Source organism: Stegastes partitus, unplaced genomic scaffold (genome assembly GCF_000690725.1).
Source record: "Stegastes partitus isolate 25-593 unplaced genomic scaffold, Stegastes_partitus-1.0.2 Scaffold2194, whole genome shotgun sequence".
NCBI lineage: Eukaryota > Metazoa > Chordata > Actinopteri > Pomacentridae > Stegastes > Stegastes partitus.
The window spans coordinates 1-19,397 of NW_007579925.1; the positions used below are offsets into that span (position 1 = coordinate 1).

Consider the following 19,397-nt stretch of genomic DNA (forward strand, 5'->3'; position numbering starts at 1 on the left):
GAGTTAAGCGGTGTATAGATAGTGGATGGCTGGATGGATGGATGGATGGACAACAATCCATTTATTTTCATTATATTTTAGTAAAGAGTCGGTGGACCAGCTGGCACACTGTCGCGGCCCTGATCTGGCCCCTTGAGCATCAGTGATCTGAATGAAACACTGACTCATTCTGTCAGACAGAACGACCACACAAAGGTTTTCTCCTGGATATTACAGTCTGACTGGTGCCTTAATAAATGAATTAACCTTAATGACAGACTGTTGGTAAAATCTGACAATAAGTGTGTTTATTTATTTATTATTTACTGTAAATCTGCAGCTTTATCTAGAAATATTTACAGTTAAACCCCCCAAATTATTCATCTTCATGCCAAATTTGTATTTACAGTGGCTGGAAATGATATAAACAAGTGACAAAAGACAGTAGGACACTGTATTTTGGATGTAATTTTAAGTTTCTAACTATTTCTGAACACTGTGTCCAAAATTATTCATCCCCCATTGAATCTTTCTCCTCTAGACAGACATACAAAAACTCATCTGGACAAAAAACAACGCTTCGGTTCATCAGTTCTGTGGTCAGATAAGATGAAAATGTGCATAAATGTCTTGTGAGAAAGACGAGAAAATAAAATACCATTTAAAAAAAATGCTTTTAAAGAATAATGGCAATTAATATCCCACCTTATAATGCAAACTGCAATCGATTACTACAGATGGACATCCACATCTTTAAACAATTTCTTATTTTAGATTTATGTCAGACTTGATTTAGGTGCAGAGAAAGTTCCCATTGAACATTTTGTGGATTTCATATTTCCAAAAACACAACCAGACAGTCTCTTTGCTTTGTAAAATCTTTATTTACTTAGAAATGATCTAAACTGCTTTAAAACCTAACAAAATATCTCACTTTTTAAATGTGTCTTATTTAAAATCTAAACCTACTAAGACCACAGATGCATAAAATGTTCCAGCTGACGTTGCAACTGTCCTTTAATGCTGAACATATTTTACTGAACTCGTCCGCTGAGTCAGTCTGATTACGGTTTTTATTACGCATCCTGTGTTTTGAACCAGACACAGAAGTTCCAGCCCGTAAATACATTTCAGAAGAAAACGTCACCAGAGCTGCTTTTTCCGAGCTCATCCTGAAATAACGGTGGTACAGTAATGGAATGCGGCTGACCCAAATATGACGCAGAGGTGTTTAATTCCAGCAAATGGAGCGAACGTTAACTAAACACACACCTCCAGTGTGTCAGTGTGTTAATGATGAGATAAAAATGAATATGCCTGAAGTAAAACCTGCGTCTTTCTGTGACATAACAGGAGTCACCTTCAACGTCAACATGCAATTAACAAATAAATCATCCCCGATGCCTGATTCATGCTGTTGATTTATTTGTCCAGTAGGTTACCTCTGGCTGGAAATAATGTAAACAAGTGACAAAAAGACATTATGTTAGAGATGTTAATGATGAATTTAAGCTTTTTTTAAAAATTAAATAATTAATGTTTCACATCATTGTCTTGTTGAAGCTCCAATGCTGCCCAAGGAGCAGTGTTCCTGCAGACCTCCTGATGTTCTCCTCTGTTCTCATGAAGCCGTTTCCTCTGACCAGGCTGTCTGGTCCGTCGGCTCAACAACAGCCCCAAAGCATCACGTTCCACCACCATGTTGGACCGTGGGGATGCTGCTCTTGGCCTTGGATGCTTCTCCTTTCTCTGTGTCCAAACATCTCCATGTTGATGAAGTGATGAGCAGCAGCTTTCTTCTTTGTCTTGGAGAAGTGGATCCTCCTTGGTCTCCATGGAGACCAGCCTTGTTGTTGGTCTGCTGGAGTGTCTGATCAACATGTTGGTGCTGGGCCTTGGATTCTTCTTGGCCTCACGTCTGTCCTCCTGCAGCTCTTTGACATGTTCCACAGTGAGGGAGTCCTTGGATTTTTTCATGACGCTTCAAACTGTGAACCTTGAAAACACTTCATGTGACTTTATTGCCTTTAAACGGAGGTCCTCACTGGGCTCTTTGATTTTCTCCTTGACCTGGAACTGACTAGAGAACTACTGCATCAGGTGTTCTCACTTTAAAGTCTATTAGAATGCTCTAGAACATGGCAGAAATTACCAGTTTAATTTAGAATGGCATAGAAGATACGTTTTTTTTGCTTGTTTTTTTTTTTTTTAAATCTTGCAACAATTTTAAGAGCTATGAATAACTTTTGACTTGTATTTTTTGTAAAAATGTAAACAAAATCATAGAAATGCATCATTTACTTCTCTAACACAGTGTCTTACTATCTTTTATTCCCTGTTTGTCATTTTCATCCAGAAAAGACTCGACAACTACTGCATCAGCTGTATTAGAACGCTGTGGAACGTGGTAGAAATGACTGTTTCCTCTGGGGCGACCTGGTTGAACCTGCCAGTAGCATATGCTTGTCTCAAAGACTAAGCCATGCAAGTCTAAGTACAAACAGCCCCTACAGTGAAACTGCGAATGGCTCATTAAATCAGCTACGGTTCTGAATAGCCATAGAAGCTGCATTTTCTCATAAATTTGCGACAATTACAAGAAGTAGGAGTGAGTCTGGTCTTTTTCATTTTAGTTTAAATGTAAAAGAAACCAGCAGAGAAACAGTTAAAATGTATCATTAACATGTCTAAGAAAGCGTCTTCCTGCATTATGTCTCTTGTTTATGTCATTTTCAGCCAGAAGAAACTTACTGTAAATCAAAATTTGGAAGCAGCCTGAGATCATAAGACTCGATGTTTAACTTAGGCGACGCAAGCTCATATAAAAACAGCTGTTCACTGGTGATTTTGATGGATTTCTATATGAGTATTTCTATATTAGGATACGAGCTTTCTCCTCTGATGGGTGACTAAACGGCCGAGACGAAAACAGTCGCGTGAGTCAGATGCTGAGGTTTGATATCCAGAGAGGAACATCCGTCACACAGTTTACTCTACCTGTCTTCCCTCCGCCACTTCCCCTGGTGTCCCTCAACCTCCCAACCCCTCTAAACTCCTCTGCAGGACTCTGTGTGTGTTGTTGTGGACTGTGTTGCCGGGTTACAGGTGAAGAGACAGTGCAGACATAAACACTAGAGTGTTGAGTTCATCGTTACAAGGCCGTCGCTCGCTGCTATACCTCCTTTCTCTCCCTCTGACACAAACACACAGTAAAAAGCAACCCAGCAAACGTGACACATGGATCGGAAAGGGATGCATGTTTATCGCAGCACATGTGGCGTCCGCGTTCACCTCTCGTATGTGTGTCGAGGCTTCTTTGTGCTGCATAAAAAAAGGAAAAAAAGCAATCACAATCATGCCTTTCAGCGCCGCTTAACAATCTGCTTCCCGTCTCCCACTGCCAGAGAGATGGGTCAGAGCGTCGCGGCCTCGGCTGCTCGGCAAAAAAGTCAGCGAGGAATCGAGGCTACCCGAAGAAAGAGACGGTTGTGAGTATCGACGCTCACGTCACGCATCACCTGCAGCCTCCACGCGTCCTCCAAGACGTGCATCCACAGACACGCAAAGTGGTTCCAAGTTTCTTTTGTTTATTGGGAAACAGAGCTGAAAACGCCCTTTACAAAACAACTAATTATTGCTCATAAAACAGGCATTGCAAGACATTTCCAACTGTTGCACAACATTCAACAGTTGGCCGCACATTTGGGAATAACACAACAACAACGACGACGTCAACAACAACAAAAAAAACCTAATTGAATCATGGGAGAAGCTGCTAATGAAGCCACCAGAGTCTGGGAGTGAGATTTGAATATATCAAGTCAACGAGTTGCATAAATGCATGATTAGCAGCTGTCGGCATTAGGAACCATCTACCAGTTTAATTAAGCATGCACAGCACCTAATAATCATCTTGTAAATATAATAAAATAAGCTAAAGTAAATGTGTGTCTGTATTGAGGAGGAAATTTAACTTCTAACCTGGGAGATTGTGGGCTTTTAAAAGGGGTTAAAGAGGGTTTATTCACCTTACTATGGTGTATTTGACAGAAAATAGTCACATTTGCATCCATAGTCGCTTCTCAGACATTGAAATGGCAACGAACAAATGTTTAAAGATGGAGTTTTAGGGTTCCTTTAACAGTTAGGAGTGAATGAGAACAGCTCTCTCTTCTTACAAGTTATTTAGCAGAAAAAAAAGACAGATGGCGCAAAACAATGATTAGTACTTGTTTTGTTGCAGTTGGAGTCTGTAGTTTTTATTTCCTACGTGGAATTTTTGGGCCTTTGTTCACTTTTAGCATAATTTTTTAGGTTTATTTGACAGAAAATAGATTGTAAATAAACCTGAGTTGGCTGTAAAGTCAAATTTGCATCCATAGTCCCTGCTGAGATATTGAAAAGGCGCCATAAAAGAGGGGCGGTTTTATGGTTAATTTTACAGATAAGAGTGAATAAATACTTCTTGCTTCACTTTTTGTTTGTTCTAACTAATTTGCATCCGCAGCGTCTGCTGAGACATTGAAAAGAGCTTAAAAATTCTTGTTTTTTGGGGGATATTGTTGCAGTTGTGGCAAAGTCCTCACTTCTTAAAAGGGAATTCTGAGGGTTTATTTGCATATTCATGTAATTTTCTACGTGCATTTGACAGACAGAGAAGACAGTGAATAACCCTGAGTTGGCTTTGGAGTCTAATTTTGTTCGTAGTCTCTGCTCAGACATTTCAAATGCACATAAAACCACGTGGTGTTTGGGTTAACGTTACGGTCGGGGTCCTGTCACCCTCGTCTGCATCGTGTCTGAGGACAGAGAGTGTTCTATGCTGTACAAACTGTAAAGCCCCTTCAGGCATATTTGTGATTTACTGGTATGGGGACGTATAAATAAAAGTGACGTGATGCACACGTGCACGTCTCTACATCATGGTGTCCTTCTCCTCCTCGTCTCCTTTCTGCTTGCCTCCTTTCTTTACGCGTTTGATCACGATGATGAAGATGATAGCTGCGACAGGAGGAGACAGAAAACAGACGTGAGCTGCAGGGGAGACCGAAACACAGCAGGCAGCAGCACAAAGCTGCTCAGCGACACCGTTTAAAGGAAAACTAGTGTTTTACCAGAAAATAATAAATGGCGGACTCACCACAGAAGGCCAGAATGCCGACCAGGATACCGACGGTGGCTCCCGTTCCGTACTTGAATCCATGTTTACCCGGTGTCATGTAGCAGTAGCCCAGTTCTGTGCAGTTACACACTCTCACTGGTGCGTAGAAAAAGAGACAATTACTTTCTTGATTAATAAATTAATGGTTTGGTCTGTAAAATGTCAGAAAATGCTGAAAAATTCCAATCAGTGTTTCCCAAAGATGTTTTATGTTGTTTTATCCAAATCACGGACGAGGAAAGAAAGCAGAAAATATTCACATTTAAGAAGCTGCATTAGGAGAATTTAGAGTTTCTTTCTTTCTTTCTTTCTCTAGTCGATTAATTGGCTAAAGGCTGCAGTTCTGACATCGAGTGTCATAGTATGGATCCTAACGTGCAGTAGCTGGGTTTTTTTTGGCCACTTTGGCAGTAAATTAAACAAATTCTCCTTTCAAGTCGATATATAAACATTGTTTTGCTTTTTGAGTTGTGTTTCTAACCACCTGAGCCAACATCCGTTTACTTTTAGCTCTGTTTTTGGTCTCCACCGACTCCTAAAGTTAATATCTGCTCTTTAGCTGAACTAGTAGTGAGGGTCTGGAGGTTTAATCAGACAGATGAGTCAGCTAGATCAGGCTTGGGTTGCACTGACACATTAATTGTTGGTTTTTATGGGATTTGTTGGTATTTTGGACAAAATAGAATACTGTGAAACATTTAATTTAAGCCCAACCTAACCAGTGAACTTACCCTCAAACGGCTGGTTGACTCCCATGCCTGTGCTGTCTTTAATGTTGATTTGAACTGTGAAGGTTTTGTCTTCAATCGGGTGTTTCTTCAGGATCAGTTCAGCCGTTGTATCTGCATGACGAGAAACAAAGACGACACACCAGTGAACCAATACAGAAGTTGTACCATCTCTGTGACATTTTTTCACGTGTTTTCAAAGCGTACCGTCGATTGCGCGCAGGCCCCAGTTGGGGGATTTCCTGATCAAGGCGAAGCTGAACGGCTGGGAGTAGGGGTCGTCGTCTGGATCAGTGGCCTTGATCACGACAGATTTGGTCTTCCCGAGGCAGATGAAGGCCTGACTCTCCACCAGTTTGGGGACGTTGTCATTCACATCCAGCAGGCTCACATGCACCACGCGCTCAGCAGACATCTCCGGGTTTGCTTCAGGGGAAATCATAAAAAAGTTGGTTTGACTCAAGGCTGATTTGTTGCAAAAAGGTGAGAAAAAGCCACGTTTTAATGGTCAAAGTCCTCGAACACGTGAGAAAGTAGCTATTATCCCCTTCTGAATGCACAGGTTCACATTTCACATTTTTATTTTGTATTTTTTCCACAACAGTACAAATGATTTTCTGCCAGTTGTGTTGGCAACAGTTACAGGAGGTTAGAGGAGGCACCAAGGATAAGAGAGTATGTTGAAGGTCACAGCAGAATTTTATGAAAACCACTGATTTGATCTACTGTACATGTAAAATCATTTATAAGTCAGATGATTCTGAACTGCATCACCTCTCAAGGTGAACAGTAGATACAAACACAGGTCCCACAGCAGAAACTCAACGAAAGTCAGTCCATCTTTTACTGCTGAGATTTCTATACTTACTTTTTCAATACTTCTTACGTTAACCTTTATATTCGATGACAGACTCAGTCATTCTTAACATGGACGATACTGAATTTCTGCAGAGAAGTTTTGGTAATCTTCAGACTTTTTTTTTTTTTTTTTTTTTTAAAGCTACTTTTTGCTGGAGGGGTTGTGTTGGTCTACTGTTGTCTTTAAAATAAAGGTCAAAAGTCAGGCCACATTCTCATCCAGGGAGTTTTCACACTCTTGTCTGATTTTGTTCTTTGGATAGTTTCCTGCTGGAACATTCCTCTTCTTCCAGCTTCTGCAGACTGGGAGTCATCTTATCAGCCAGTATTCTGGTTTATCCTCAGACATTCATCTATAAATGTCATCAACACCTTTTACACTCCTGCAGCCCCATATCATGATGCTGCCACCTCCGTGCTTCACTGTCAGGACGATGCATCCACTGAGGTGGTCCTGGTCAGGTTCACACCAAACATCTGGACTCCATCTGAGCCCAACACATTTATCTACATCTGACCAAAGAATGTGCTGCTTATAATATTCAGGCTTCTTTTTATATTATTTAGCAAATTTTGTGCTAAAAAAGCGAGCAAGGGTTAATTTCCTTAAAGCTGTCTATAGATGTTGATGTTCTGAAGTGTCTGTCTGAGCTTCACAAAAACTCTGGTTTCCATTGATGACCCCTGTACCAGTCTGAAGCAGCTGTCGTCTGTTTTTCACAGATAGATTGTGAAAGTAGTTGACTGTCCTTGGAGTCATTGTAGGAGGACGACCACTGCAGCCCTATCGCTACCACTACCTACTATCGCTCCTTCTAGACCTCCTGATTACTGCTGCAGCTGTGTTTCCACTGATTTTTACTTGCTCACTGATCTTCCTGTATCCCTTTCCATCTTGATGAAGTCTCACACTCAGAGGTTTCTATTCTTGGGCAATTCTCTTCCATGTGGAGCCATGATGCAGACATGAAACTGAAAAAGTTTGTTTTATAACCGTTATAACGAAGTTAGGCTGATTGGAAATCACATGTACTTAGTTTAGTTTCAGTTTCTACTTTAGGGCCTACATTTTCAATACAGACTTTCGAAAGTATTTGTTTTTGTTCATTCATAAGAGAAAATATTGTTTACCTTCAGAATATTGCTATTATAGAGAGGTGATGAAATTTAGAATAACTTGATATTTAATGGATCTGCACTGTGCTCACTTCATACTGTTGATAATAACTAAACAGCTGTATTTATGCCTGGCCTTACCTTTCTCAAAGGCAGTGACGGTGACATCAAAACTCTCCAGAGTCTCTCTGTCCATCTTCTGTTTGGTCTTTATTTCTCCCGTGGCAGCATCGATCTCCAGCCAGCCTTTAGAGTCACCTTCCAACTTAAAACTGCACACAAACACAAAACCACGCAATCATCAGTCATCGAAGCCACCACTGCACGCCTAGTCAGAAGATATTAAAAGTCATCCATGACACAGCAGACACTGAACTGGTGGCCAGAGGACACAATTGTAGGCAAAGCAAATCAATCAGTCTGCTCCACGTACACGTGATGATCCAAACAGACAAAACCAAAACCAACAGTCAGCGCTGATCGAACGGAGCAGCTTCTAAAATGTCAAAGCTGTGTGCTCAGGGTTGGGTGTGATTACTCTTTAGGCAGTCATGGAATACAAAAATCTACTGGATTACAAAAAAAGTGTCAAGTGTTATCTAAATGCTTTTGGATTCATTCAAAAGCAAACATCTGAAATATTACATCTTCTACTAAAGAAGTGGTTGAAATGTCTGGAAAGACCAACTTTTCCTCCTTTAGCTTCGCAAAACATTTTCAATACACACAAAAGTGCATTTTGCTTTTACATCATTTACAGCTGGTCAACTCTAATTCACCCAAAACACTACTACAGGTCGACTGAGCGAGTTCCACAACATGTGGGATGCTGTTTAATCTGAAAGACCACATTTAGGACTAAACGCTTGAAATACACGAGCAGGACAACATGTTCTTCTTCCAATGCAAAAACAAAGGAGCAAAATCTACATTATCCTTAAATCATCATTTAAAAACAAAAACTGACCTCAAGTTAAGTCACAAAACTGGCAGCCTGAGTCCTCACTTTAAACATATAACAAAATACAATAAAAAAAAAATAATAGTGATTTATTTTTTATCTTTAGAAAAATTATTTCATGTAATCTATTACTAGCAAAGTCCTTCAGTGCAGCCATCGAGCATTTCTTTAATGATGGTTCTTCTTTCTAAACCTCCCAAAGAAATAAATCTTCTGCTGCTCTCAGATTAAACAGATTCTTGTTATTGGTGAACCTGATCTTTTGGTGTCTGGTTAATCAGAGTTTTGAGCAGCACAACACCAAGTTTCATGTTCATCTATGTTAACTTTTAAAGGCTCAGAGATCATTTTTGGTGCTTTTATCTCATCAGGCCTGGATCACTGCTGCAGCCTTTTAACCTCCCTGAATCAAAACTCTATTGATCGACTGCAGCCTGTGAAAAACTCTGCTGTCAGATTTCTAACCAGAACTAAGAGACAAATACATCCCTCATGTTTCAGCCTCTTTCCACCGGCTAGAACCATCTTCTCATGAAAATCTGTCCAGCTAATTCAGTGTCCTCTACTTAAAATATGCTTTTACCAATAAACCTTTCCTAATTTAACAGAGTTTTAATGTCCTTAGAATGGTCTTTATTGCTTTTAATTACCTTTTTCAACACTTTTTTGGTTTTTTACACCAAATTCTGTTTTTATCTGATGATTTTCTCACCTGTCTGCACTTTGTACCTTCGACTTATTTTTTATTTTTAAGTCTTAGCACTTCTGACGAGAACACTGAGCAGTTGCAGGATTGTTGTTTTACCCGATCTCTTGGCCCTCCGGGTCCTTTGCCTCCACGGTGAGCAGAACTGATCCCTTGGTGGTGTTCTCGGGTACAGTCACATGGAGGATGTCCAGGCTGAACTCTGGGACCTCGTCGACGTCGGTGACAGAAATGGAGACGAAGGTGGTGGATTGGGAGTCGTACTCCAGGCCTTTCATCAGGGGCTCTGGGTTACGAGCATCGATCTGGAGCCTGTAGGTGGCCGAAGACTCAAAGTCCAGAGGCTGTTTGAAGGAGAAACAAGCTGGTGAGAAGAAGTGGCCTGACTTTATTTCAAAGGTCACAGCAGAGTGCCATAAAATGTACACCTGTGATTTCCAATCAGCTTAACCGCCTGAAGCCGGGTCTAAAATTAGCAATTTTTGAGACATTTAACCAGATATTTAACCATCACAATGCTTAACAACATGATGCTGCCACCACCATGCTTTACTTTATGATGCTGCCACCACCATGCTTCACAGTAGGGATGGTGTGTTTGTAATGTAAATCTTTGCTGATATGTAAATCCTTGTCAAAAAAGCCAAATCAGTTTGATTACGATTCAATTTTCCAACAAAGGAAAAACTTCTAAGGATGCGAATGGCCTGTAACAATAGAAGAGGTACCCAGCAGTTGCATAAGTTCTTTTAGTAACTGTCAGCGCAGGCAAACTTCAAAAGGAAAGTCAACAAAATCAAGTGTGTGTTTTCATGTGGGAGCTGCTGCACCTTAGCTATGACCACGTGACCGACACCTTTGCCGTCAGTTTCTACAGCGAACACGTTGTCGTCATCGCCGGCGGAGATGTGGAAATTGATGGCTGAGCTGCCGCTGTCGGGATCGTCGGCATCCGTCGCCTTGATGACCAACACAGTGTCTCCTACAGGAGTGTCCTCGGCCAGAGTGAGGCTGCCGTACTGCACGTTCAAACACAAACGGTGAAAATACTGTACAAACCACACGAGAAGCGACAAGTCCAGAGGTTCTTATACTCACATCGGTCTCCTCAAACAGAGGCTTCTCGTTGTTCACGTCAATGACCTTGACGATGACCTTACAGACTGTGCTGAAAGCTGTGGAGCAAAAACCATGAGTGCATCATCCTGGAGTAAAAAAAACAGTCTAAACTCTACATACAGGCAGCGACAGAGCCAAGGTATTAACATAGGGGTGGCCAGGCCGAGGCTACTACTCACAATGGCCTCCATTACTTTTTTTTTATATTTTCTTAGATGTAGAAGTACATGAGAATCAGTCATATTTCAAATGTTAAGCTTCCTAAATGTGATCTGATGCTTTTCTGTGCCAAACACTCGAACTGTTTGGGATCTGTTGATGCACTTCCCTTCATTTGTTGACTTTATTTCACTATATTATAAGTGTAATGAGAAAGATGATGGCTGTGTGAAACCTGAAAATTATTTCTGGAAGCAGGGAGTCAACCTCAGGGTTTCTAAAATCCTGATTAACTCAGAGTCAAAACTTAAGACATTGAGGTTTTACTTGTTAGATGATGCCATTTATTAAACATTTCAGGTCATTTTAGACACCTTTTGAGTCATAAGATGAGAAGTCATATGTGGTATGATAAACTTTTTTATGTAACCCTAAAGTCTATAAGATTTTACAATTTAAACTGCACAAGATAATAAAAGCTTGTGTCCACAGTGTCCTTGTTCTGCTCAGGATGTCAGGATTTTGTTTCTTTTGGCTGCAGGTTTCTGGATTAGTCTTAAGTTTTAGTGGGTTTTGGACAGTTTTGTGTCATTTAGGTTAACTGTTGTGTCACTTTGGACACTTTTTGAGTCCTTTTGTAATGTTTCAAGTCATTGCCGACAGTGTTTCACATATTTCGGACGAGTCATCAAACATTTTGGGCATTTTTTCTGGACTACTTTGTGAGCAAATTGCTGCACTTGTTCTTCAAAGTCCTCCCTGCAGTCTTAAGGAGTCAAAAGCTTCAACTAAATCTACAGCTGAATCTAAATCACTTTGAGTAAGAAAAAACGAACACATTCTTCATTTACATAGAAAAAGCATGTGTTTTTATTCTGTCTGTACACTTTTTGGTGATATGAAATCCTTGAAAGTTTGTGGGTTTTGGTGTAGAAGTAATTCTGGACAATTTTTGAGTCATTTTAGGAAGTTTTAAGATTTTTGGGCAATAATGTCAACTCATTTGTGAGCAGTTTGTCAGACTTGTTTCCAGAGTTCTTTAAAGTACGTTTCATTCCTGCAGTCTTCAGGAGTCTAGTTAGTCTGAACTAAACCTGAATTCTACACAACTTAACAAAGAAAAAACAGACTTTTACTTTATATAGAAAAAAAACATGCATTTTTATACTCGTTTTAGTGACAATAATATGAGAACTTTGACATTTTCTTGTTGATCAGAACTACTTGGTTGAATGTTTGGTGGTTGTAGCGTTAAAATGCATCTGCATGGAAACAACAACTATAAAGAAAAGGCTCTACAGAAAAGTTCTACCAGAAAACGGGATGTAACTCCAGTTTCATGAGGCTAACGTGCTTCCTCTCCTCTTGGCTCCGCCCCTGCCCACAGGTGTGTTGTCATGCAGACTGTACATTACCTGAGTCAGTGACCCGGACATTGAGGCTGTAGATCTGCTGATGTTTCCGCTGCAGCACACGCAGCGCCTGGATTCTTCCGTCATGGCCGTCGATGAGGAAGGTGTTCTCGTCGGGTGGACTCTGGGACACGATCTCGTAGCTCAGCTGAGAGTTCAGTGTTCCTTCTTTATCGTTGTCATGGACCTCCAGCTGTCCAACCAGGGCGCCTGCAGCAACAACAACAACAGGAAGCTATGAACACATTAAACACATTTATCTTGACTCTAAGGGCCTTCAGAAGCCTCTTTAAGCTCAAACATTAGAGCCGGTAAGAATTATTGATGAATGACTGCAGCACAGAAACAGTCACATCTTTAGAGACGTGCAAAAGCAGCAATATGTATTCATTCAGAGCAGGGTTTTTGTTTTTTAAGGTGAATATTTGCATTAGATTTGAGCATTTTGCATGAAGGTCTTTTCTTTTTTGCTTTCATAACAGATGCTGACTACAAGAATAAAGCAGCTATTGTTGTTTTTCACTGTAATAATAAAAAACAACAACTATATACTGCCATTTTACAGATATTTCCAATTTTGATAAATGACAAAAAATGCAATGTGAACCATAAAAAAGACGTTAAAACTGTAAATAATGTTTACATGAGAAGTCAGTTTTGTTTTGTTCTGTTTTTTTAACAAAGCTTGACCAATAAATTACAACCTTTTCACTGTATTTAAATCAGAACAGAATTTCACAAAGTTGTCTTGATTTTAGTTTTTTTTTCTTCACATAATGTTACAGATATTTGCCATTATTTAGAAGAAAAAAAATCTGTATATTTAATATTTTTTAAACTGTTTTTTAACGGATTTTCCTTGTTTTGTTAAACTAAAGATAATAACTACTAAAAAATAAAATATTTTTTAAAATATTAATATACTTATTATAAAATGTTAAATAGATCTTCTCTGTTAAATTACAGATTACATCCAGTAAAATCACAGAAAGAAAGTAAATTTACATGTTAACTTAAAAAAAAAAAAAAAAAAGGCTAAAACTGTAAATAATGTTCAAATTAAAATTCTGTATTTTTACAAATAGTACTTTGTCCTTTTATAAAGTGGTAATTTGACTATTTTACTGTATTTAAAGCTGCTGGAAATATATATTTTTTTACAGATATTTGAGATTTTTCTTCGTTTTCACAGTTTTTGAACATTACAGTATTCTACCATTTTTTCACATTTTTTTTTTTAACTTTTCAAGTTTTTTTCTTTTTCTTTGTTCACATTTGATCCAGTTTGCTCTAACTTAATCTCTATTAATACATTCTAAACACTTTTGTTCATTATAATGTACAGAATGAGTTTTAAAAAAATAAATAAAATCACATATATTTTTGAAGAACACGTGAGGATCTTTTTAAAGCATAAACAAGCTGTTTGGTAAATCCTCTCCTCTGGTTGTTGACTCCTGTCTGAGCGTACATGTGATCCATTCTGTCATTTATTGTAGAAATGTACAAACTGTTCCTGGATGTTGCTCTAAGTTACATAATACCGTGTTTTAGTGTTCACACTTTACAGCATTGCTAAGTTTGACTATTGTCAGATACACACAGCGAACAAAGAAAAGCAGCTGAGACAGAGAACAGCGGCTCAATAACCTTTGTACCAGCAGGTTATATAATAATCTGTAACAATGTGTGCACAGGTGGGTTCTTACCTACAGGCTCGTCCTCCTGCACCTCAAACACACTCTCCTCCTTGACACACTCTGGTGCGTTGTCGTTCTCATCGTCCACCTGGACGAAGATCTCCATCGGCGGCTCCACCTCTTTGTCGTGGTTATCTTTAGCAAACACCACCAGGATGTACTGGAGACAGAACCAGCACACGTTCAGTACTAATCCTAATAATAATCTACATGAGGGATGGCAGATCTACTATAAAGTGTTTTCTACCGAGTCCTTCTCTTCTCTGTCCAGCTCCTCCGTCAGCAGGATTTCTCCATCTTCTGTGATCTCGAAGGGGAATCTCAGCTCTCGCTCTTTCTGCACCAGCGAGTAGACGGCATCGGGCTCGTTGGACTGGACCTGGATGCAGAGAGAGGAGGGACAGAAGGTCAGAGTTCACTGTAAAATAAAAAAATAAAAGGTCTGTGAGGAAATCTCGCAGCAAAAAACCCAAATGTGTAAAAAACAGTTAAAGAAGTGTAAAAATACGAACATAACAGCAAATATCTGCTAAATAATGACATTTTGGCTGATTTAAACACAGTTAAAACAGTTTAATTTTACAGTCACACCTTTTGAAATAACAAATGACTATCAGTAAAATCCCAGCTTTGTCTTGGATGTTATTTACAACATTTGATTACAATCTTAAACCTAATTTTTCTTTGAAATAACAGCAAATGTGTGCAAAATAATCACATTTAGGCTGATTTAAATGCAGTAAAACACTGGAATTTCACACACAAACAATGTAAAATAACGGTTTTGTCTTTGATGTTATTTACAATTTTGGCTTTTTGGTTGTTTTTTTTTTACACACTTTTAAAGCAAATTTTTCTTTTAAATAATGACAAATATCTTGTATCTATGTTTTTGTGTTTGTTTGTTTGTTTTTTTCTTTTCTTTTTTTTTTTTTTTAAATTTTATTACAGTTTTAAACCTATTTTTTCTTTTAAATAATGGCAAATATCTATAAAAGGATCATATCTTGACTGATTTCAGTGCAGCAAAACAATGGAATTTTATGGTCATAAATGTAAAAAGAACAAATTGCTACTTAAAAAAAATAATATATTTTTTTCCCCAGTAAACATATAAATTAATACCTTTTTCTGTGATTTGACTAAATATTATGTATTATTCAACAAACCAGGGAAAACTTGTATTTTTCAAAACCCTAATGTGCATAATTTTTCTTTCAACTCACTGCAAATATCTCCTTATGATAAAACTTTTGCTGATTTAAATTTTTAAATTTAAATTAAAAGTTGTCACCACCGTGCTTCACATCATGATGCTGCCACCACTATGCCTCACATTATAATGCTGCCACCACCATGCTTTACATCATGATGCTGCCACCACCATGCTTTACATCAGTCCAACTGCTATTTCTAAAAATGTTTGATTGTGGACATTATTGACAGTTTGAGCCTGTTTATTTTTAGGGTAAACATGTAAACGAATACTTTTTTTTCCCGGTGAATTTAGTTATTATCTGTATTTTAACAAAACAAGCTAAAAATTCACTGTTAAAAATGTGCATTTCTACAGTGTATGATGGTTAGTTAGTGGTGTAAACGCTGCCGTTTCACATCTCGGCGTCTTCTTCGACTCTCAGTTTTAATAAACACGTTGTGAGGAGCAGCTTCAGAACTTTTGCCAAACTCAAACAGATTTAATCTTTACGGACGTGGAGACTGTTATGGAGCGTTTATTAGCTCTCAGCTGGACGACTGTTAGTCTGTGAGTAAGTGGACGACACGGCCCGACCTGAGAAGAGACAGAACAGCGACCCGGTTCTGGCTCATTCGGACTGTTTTCCAGTTAAACACAGTGTGACTCTGACGCTCTGTCTTTGGGTTTGTTTGGGTTTCAGGTTAGTTTTAACCTCATATTTAGTTTAGTCGGGTGATTTATTCGTGTATTTATTATTGTTGGTTCTGAAACTCAACGTTTAAGTTGGACGGATGAGAGTTTGTTTGACTGTAATATTTAAACTAGTCAGGTGAATCTGTAGTTTATAGAACATTATAGATTATTATCTTTAATATCTAAGTCAGTCAGATTATTTGTATTATTTCATTTATTTATTTTTATCATTTGTCTTAACTATTATATTGGAAATACTCAGATGAATTTGTCGAATCTTTTTATGATCACTTATTATTACTTTTCATTATCTTTAATGTTTAATTATGTCAAGTCATTTCAATTATTGTTTGCATGAAGTGTTGTTGTTGTTTGTTTTATTTATAATATTATATTTATACCAATATTTAAAATGATGCCAATATATTTAAAATACTTAAAATAATAATAGTTAAATGTGTAAATTATATAATATTGTAGGGTTTTATCCTTCATGTAGAATTTTGTCCAGTAAATTTGCATTTTATATGTTATTGTAGGTTATTAACATAAATAATGAGGTTAGTCAGGTAATTTAAATGATTCTTTGTATGTAATGTTGGTTGTTTTTTATTTATAATATTCTATACAATAACAATAATATCATGAATAATAATAATAATAATAATAATAATAATAATAATTTTTCATTTAAAATAATATTGCAAAATCTTATCATTACTGTTTAATTTAGTCAGGTAATTTAAATCATAATTAATTCGAAATGGCATTGTTGGTTCTTTTTTAAAAAATAATATTCTATATAATAAATAAAACTTGCATTTCATATAATATTTTACAGTATTAACTTTGATATTTAAATTATTCAGGTATGTTTTAATTGTGTATCTACATATATAATATTATAGTGGATTCTATTATTTTACTCCATAATTTAGTACCACAAATATTATTGTGGGGTCTTATTCTAAGAATTCAATTACTCAAGTCATTTTAAAAATATAATTTAATAAAACATGATTAAGTCTTAATCGTAATGTTGAAGTTAGTGAGATAAATGTACATATTAAATCACATTGTAGGGTTTAAATATAACATTTCAACTACCCAGATAAATATTGGGTCTAAACATGAATATTCAGACTCCTCAGGTATATTTGCATAATGATTAATGTTGTATTTGTGCACTTTGGTCGCCTGTATCTCACCTTTGCGATGACCTGAGGATACGTCGTCTTCCAGTTCTCGACTATGTTGATCGGTCCGGGGTTCTCCCACAGGTTCTCCAGCACCACGATGTGAACTCTGGCGTTTCCGGTCAGCGCCGTCTCTGAAGTTCCGCCCATGTCCTGAACTCGCACAATCAGGGTGTAGTCGGGGTCCTCCAGGGGGTTCACGTTCCGCCTCCTCATCTCTGACGCCACAGGAGGGAGGAAACAGTTCAGCAGGGCTCTTATTTTGAAAAGCCGAGCCACGTGCTGAGGTTTACACTCGACCGGACTCATCAACTCGACACCCAATAAATCACAGCGCCAGCACTAATCACTGGAGTCTTCATTACAGCCAGAGTTCATCCATCCCAGCTCAGATCGTTCAGCTCTGGATCCTAAACATCGTGTTAATACGTCTTTGTTGTGTTTCTATGAGCTGGAGGATGCATCACGTGCAGAATAAGCACCACGGCGGAGCTTGTCCACCTTCAAACTACAGTTTACACATAAACAGGTTTTATCCACAACAAACTGCTCTGTTCTGTTTTCTGGACCTCCTGCTCTTCCCCAGAATCAGTTTCCAGTTTTGTACCAGAGAGAGATTCAGCTGATTCAAGCTGTTTTTATGTGGGTCATGAAGAACAGCCATAAAGAAATTACCTCTTTTACAATCGTCCTTTTGTCTCTGAGTGTCTGTGACCCGGTTTAAAATCAGTCCAGTTGTTTTAAATGACTGAAGCAGCTTTAAAGGACCAGTTCAACTCACATAATACAGATTTGTTGAATTCATTATCTGAGGGTTAGACTTTAAAGATTATGCTCCATAGCATGAATACAGATGATGTGATTTTCTTTGTTTTACGTATATAAATGATCTGTAGATCACGTTAATCACAGTAGAGTGCAGTTTGAGCCTGTTTTTATATGAATAACAACAAGTTTAAGACTATTTTTCTGTGATTTAACTCAATATGATCTGTATTTGAACACAACAATCTGTAAAATAACAGTTTAAACAGTTATCGACAAATTTTCATTCCCTAATGTACATAATTTGTCTTTCAAATACCAGTAAATATCTGTAAAATGACAACATGTTTAATAATTTAAATACAGTACAAATACTGTAATTTTAACATGTGAACATTATTTACAGTTTGGGCCTTTTTTTCTCCAGACTACATGTAAATTCATACTTTTTCTGTACTTTACTAATTGTTCTGTAATTTTTTAACAAAACTGGAAAAAATACAGTTAAAACATGTTTACCATTTTAGCAAATGTCAAAAATAAATAAAGGTTTTGCTGGTTTCAGTAGCAAGTCAGTTACTAGTTTACAGTCAGTCATTTGTCATTTTTTTATATTCATCATTGTCAGTTAATTCTGTTTGTTGTGATTCTACTTATTCTACAATTTACCTTTTTTAAAATTTTATTTAAAATAACAGCAAATATCTGTAAAACTACAATATTTTTTCTCATTTAAATGCGTAAAAACTCTGTAATTTGACAGTCAAATTTGGTAAAAGAAAGAACTACCATTTACAGCGATACAGATTTTTAATGTGGACGTTATTTACAGTTTTGGCCTCTTTTCTTGTTTTTCTATTTTGCTTTCTGTGCTTTCACCAGTAATTATCTGGAATTGACCAAAACTAGTAAAATCAGTAAAATAGCAGTAACCTGTGCAGGTAAATGTTATTGTCAGTGTTCTGTGGACTGACCCACCTGCTTTCTCCACGCAGGTGAAGAAGGGGTTCTGATCGTAGGGGACCTTGGGCTCTGAACAGTAGTCGTTGAACTTGGCTCTCAGGGCGTCGAAGCCCATGTTGTCTCCTGCTCGGCTGTGCAGGACGCCCTCTCTGGCCTTCAGCATCATCTGCCCTGCAGACACACACACACACATCAGACAACGTTAATCACGCTGCCTCTCGGCTCATTCACATGCTCGCGGCGTCACGCGACACATTTAGGCAATCTGCCTCCAATCAGCGTTAATCTTGAGGGCACAAGATGAGCTGTGTAATCTGGATTTACAGTGGCGCTATACTGCCAGATTACAGGCGCAGATGAGAGCCTTTCCCAGGACTCTGTGGCCTCCGAGTCTGGCTTCACGTCACCTGCGCTGGTGGTGGAGATCTCTCCGGTGTCGGGGTCGATCTGGAAGAAGGCGATGTTGTTCCTGTTGGGGATCTGGCTGACCAGGCTGTAGGTCAGCTGGGCGTTCGGGGTCGTCGGGTCGTCCCGATCCGTCGCAAACACACTGGTGAACGGGATACCTGGAAACACAGACCAAACCCACGTCAACACTCTGAACCTGAGGCAGTTTCTGAGGATTTAGTCATTTATTTTATGCTCCTGTCACTGCAGTGTAAAGTCCTGCTGCTGCTCTATAG

At 38.3% G+C, this 19,397-nt stretch overlaps 1 protein-coding gene across 1 annotated transcript in view; it reads right to left on the reverse strand.

The window, feature by feature from the left end:
- Positions 1-3,549: 3,549 nt before the first annotated feature.
- The window catches only part of LOC103374278 (cadherin-17-like), a 23,402-nt gene continuing 7,554 nt past the window's right edge, over positions 3,550-19,397 (reverse strand). The window contains exons 6-19 of the mRNA XM_008304344.1: positions 19,122-19,280; positions 18,726-18,885; positions 16,999-17,194; positions 14,147-14,278; positions 13,909-14,059; positions 12,203-12,409; positions 10,608-10,684; positions 10,340-10,528; positions 9,609-9,853; positions 7,984-8,114; positions 6,076-6,294; positions 5,872-5,982; positions 5,120-5,236; positions 3,550-4,980 (exon numbers count right to left, since the gene is read on the reverse strand). Of these exons, the coding sequence (XP_008302566.1) occupies positions 4,895-4,980; positions 5,120-5,236; positions 5,872-5,982; positions 6,076-6,294; positions 7,984-8,114; positions 9,609-9,853; positions 10,340-10,528; positions 10,608-10,684; positions 12,203-12,409; positions 13,909-14,059; positions 14,147-14,278; positions 16,999-17,194; positions 18,726-18,885; positions 19,122-19,280 (2,180 nt within the window). The 3' untranslated portion in view covers positions 3,550-4,894. The remainder of the gene's footprint in view (positions 4,981-5,119; positions 5,237-5,871; positions 5,983-6,075; positions 6,295-7,983; positions 8,115-9,608; positions 9,854-10,339; positions 10,529-10,607; positions 10,685-12,202; positions 12,410-13,908; positions 14,060-14,146; positions 14,279-16,998; positions 17,195-18,725; positions 18,886-19,121; positions 19,281-19,397) is intronic.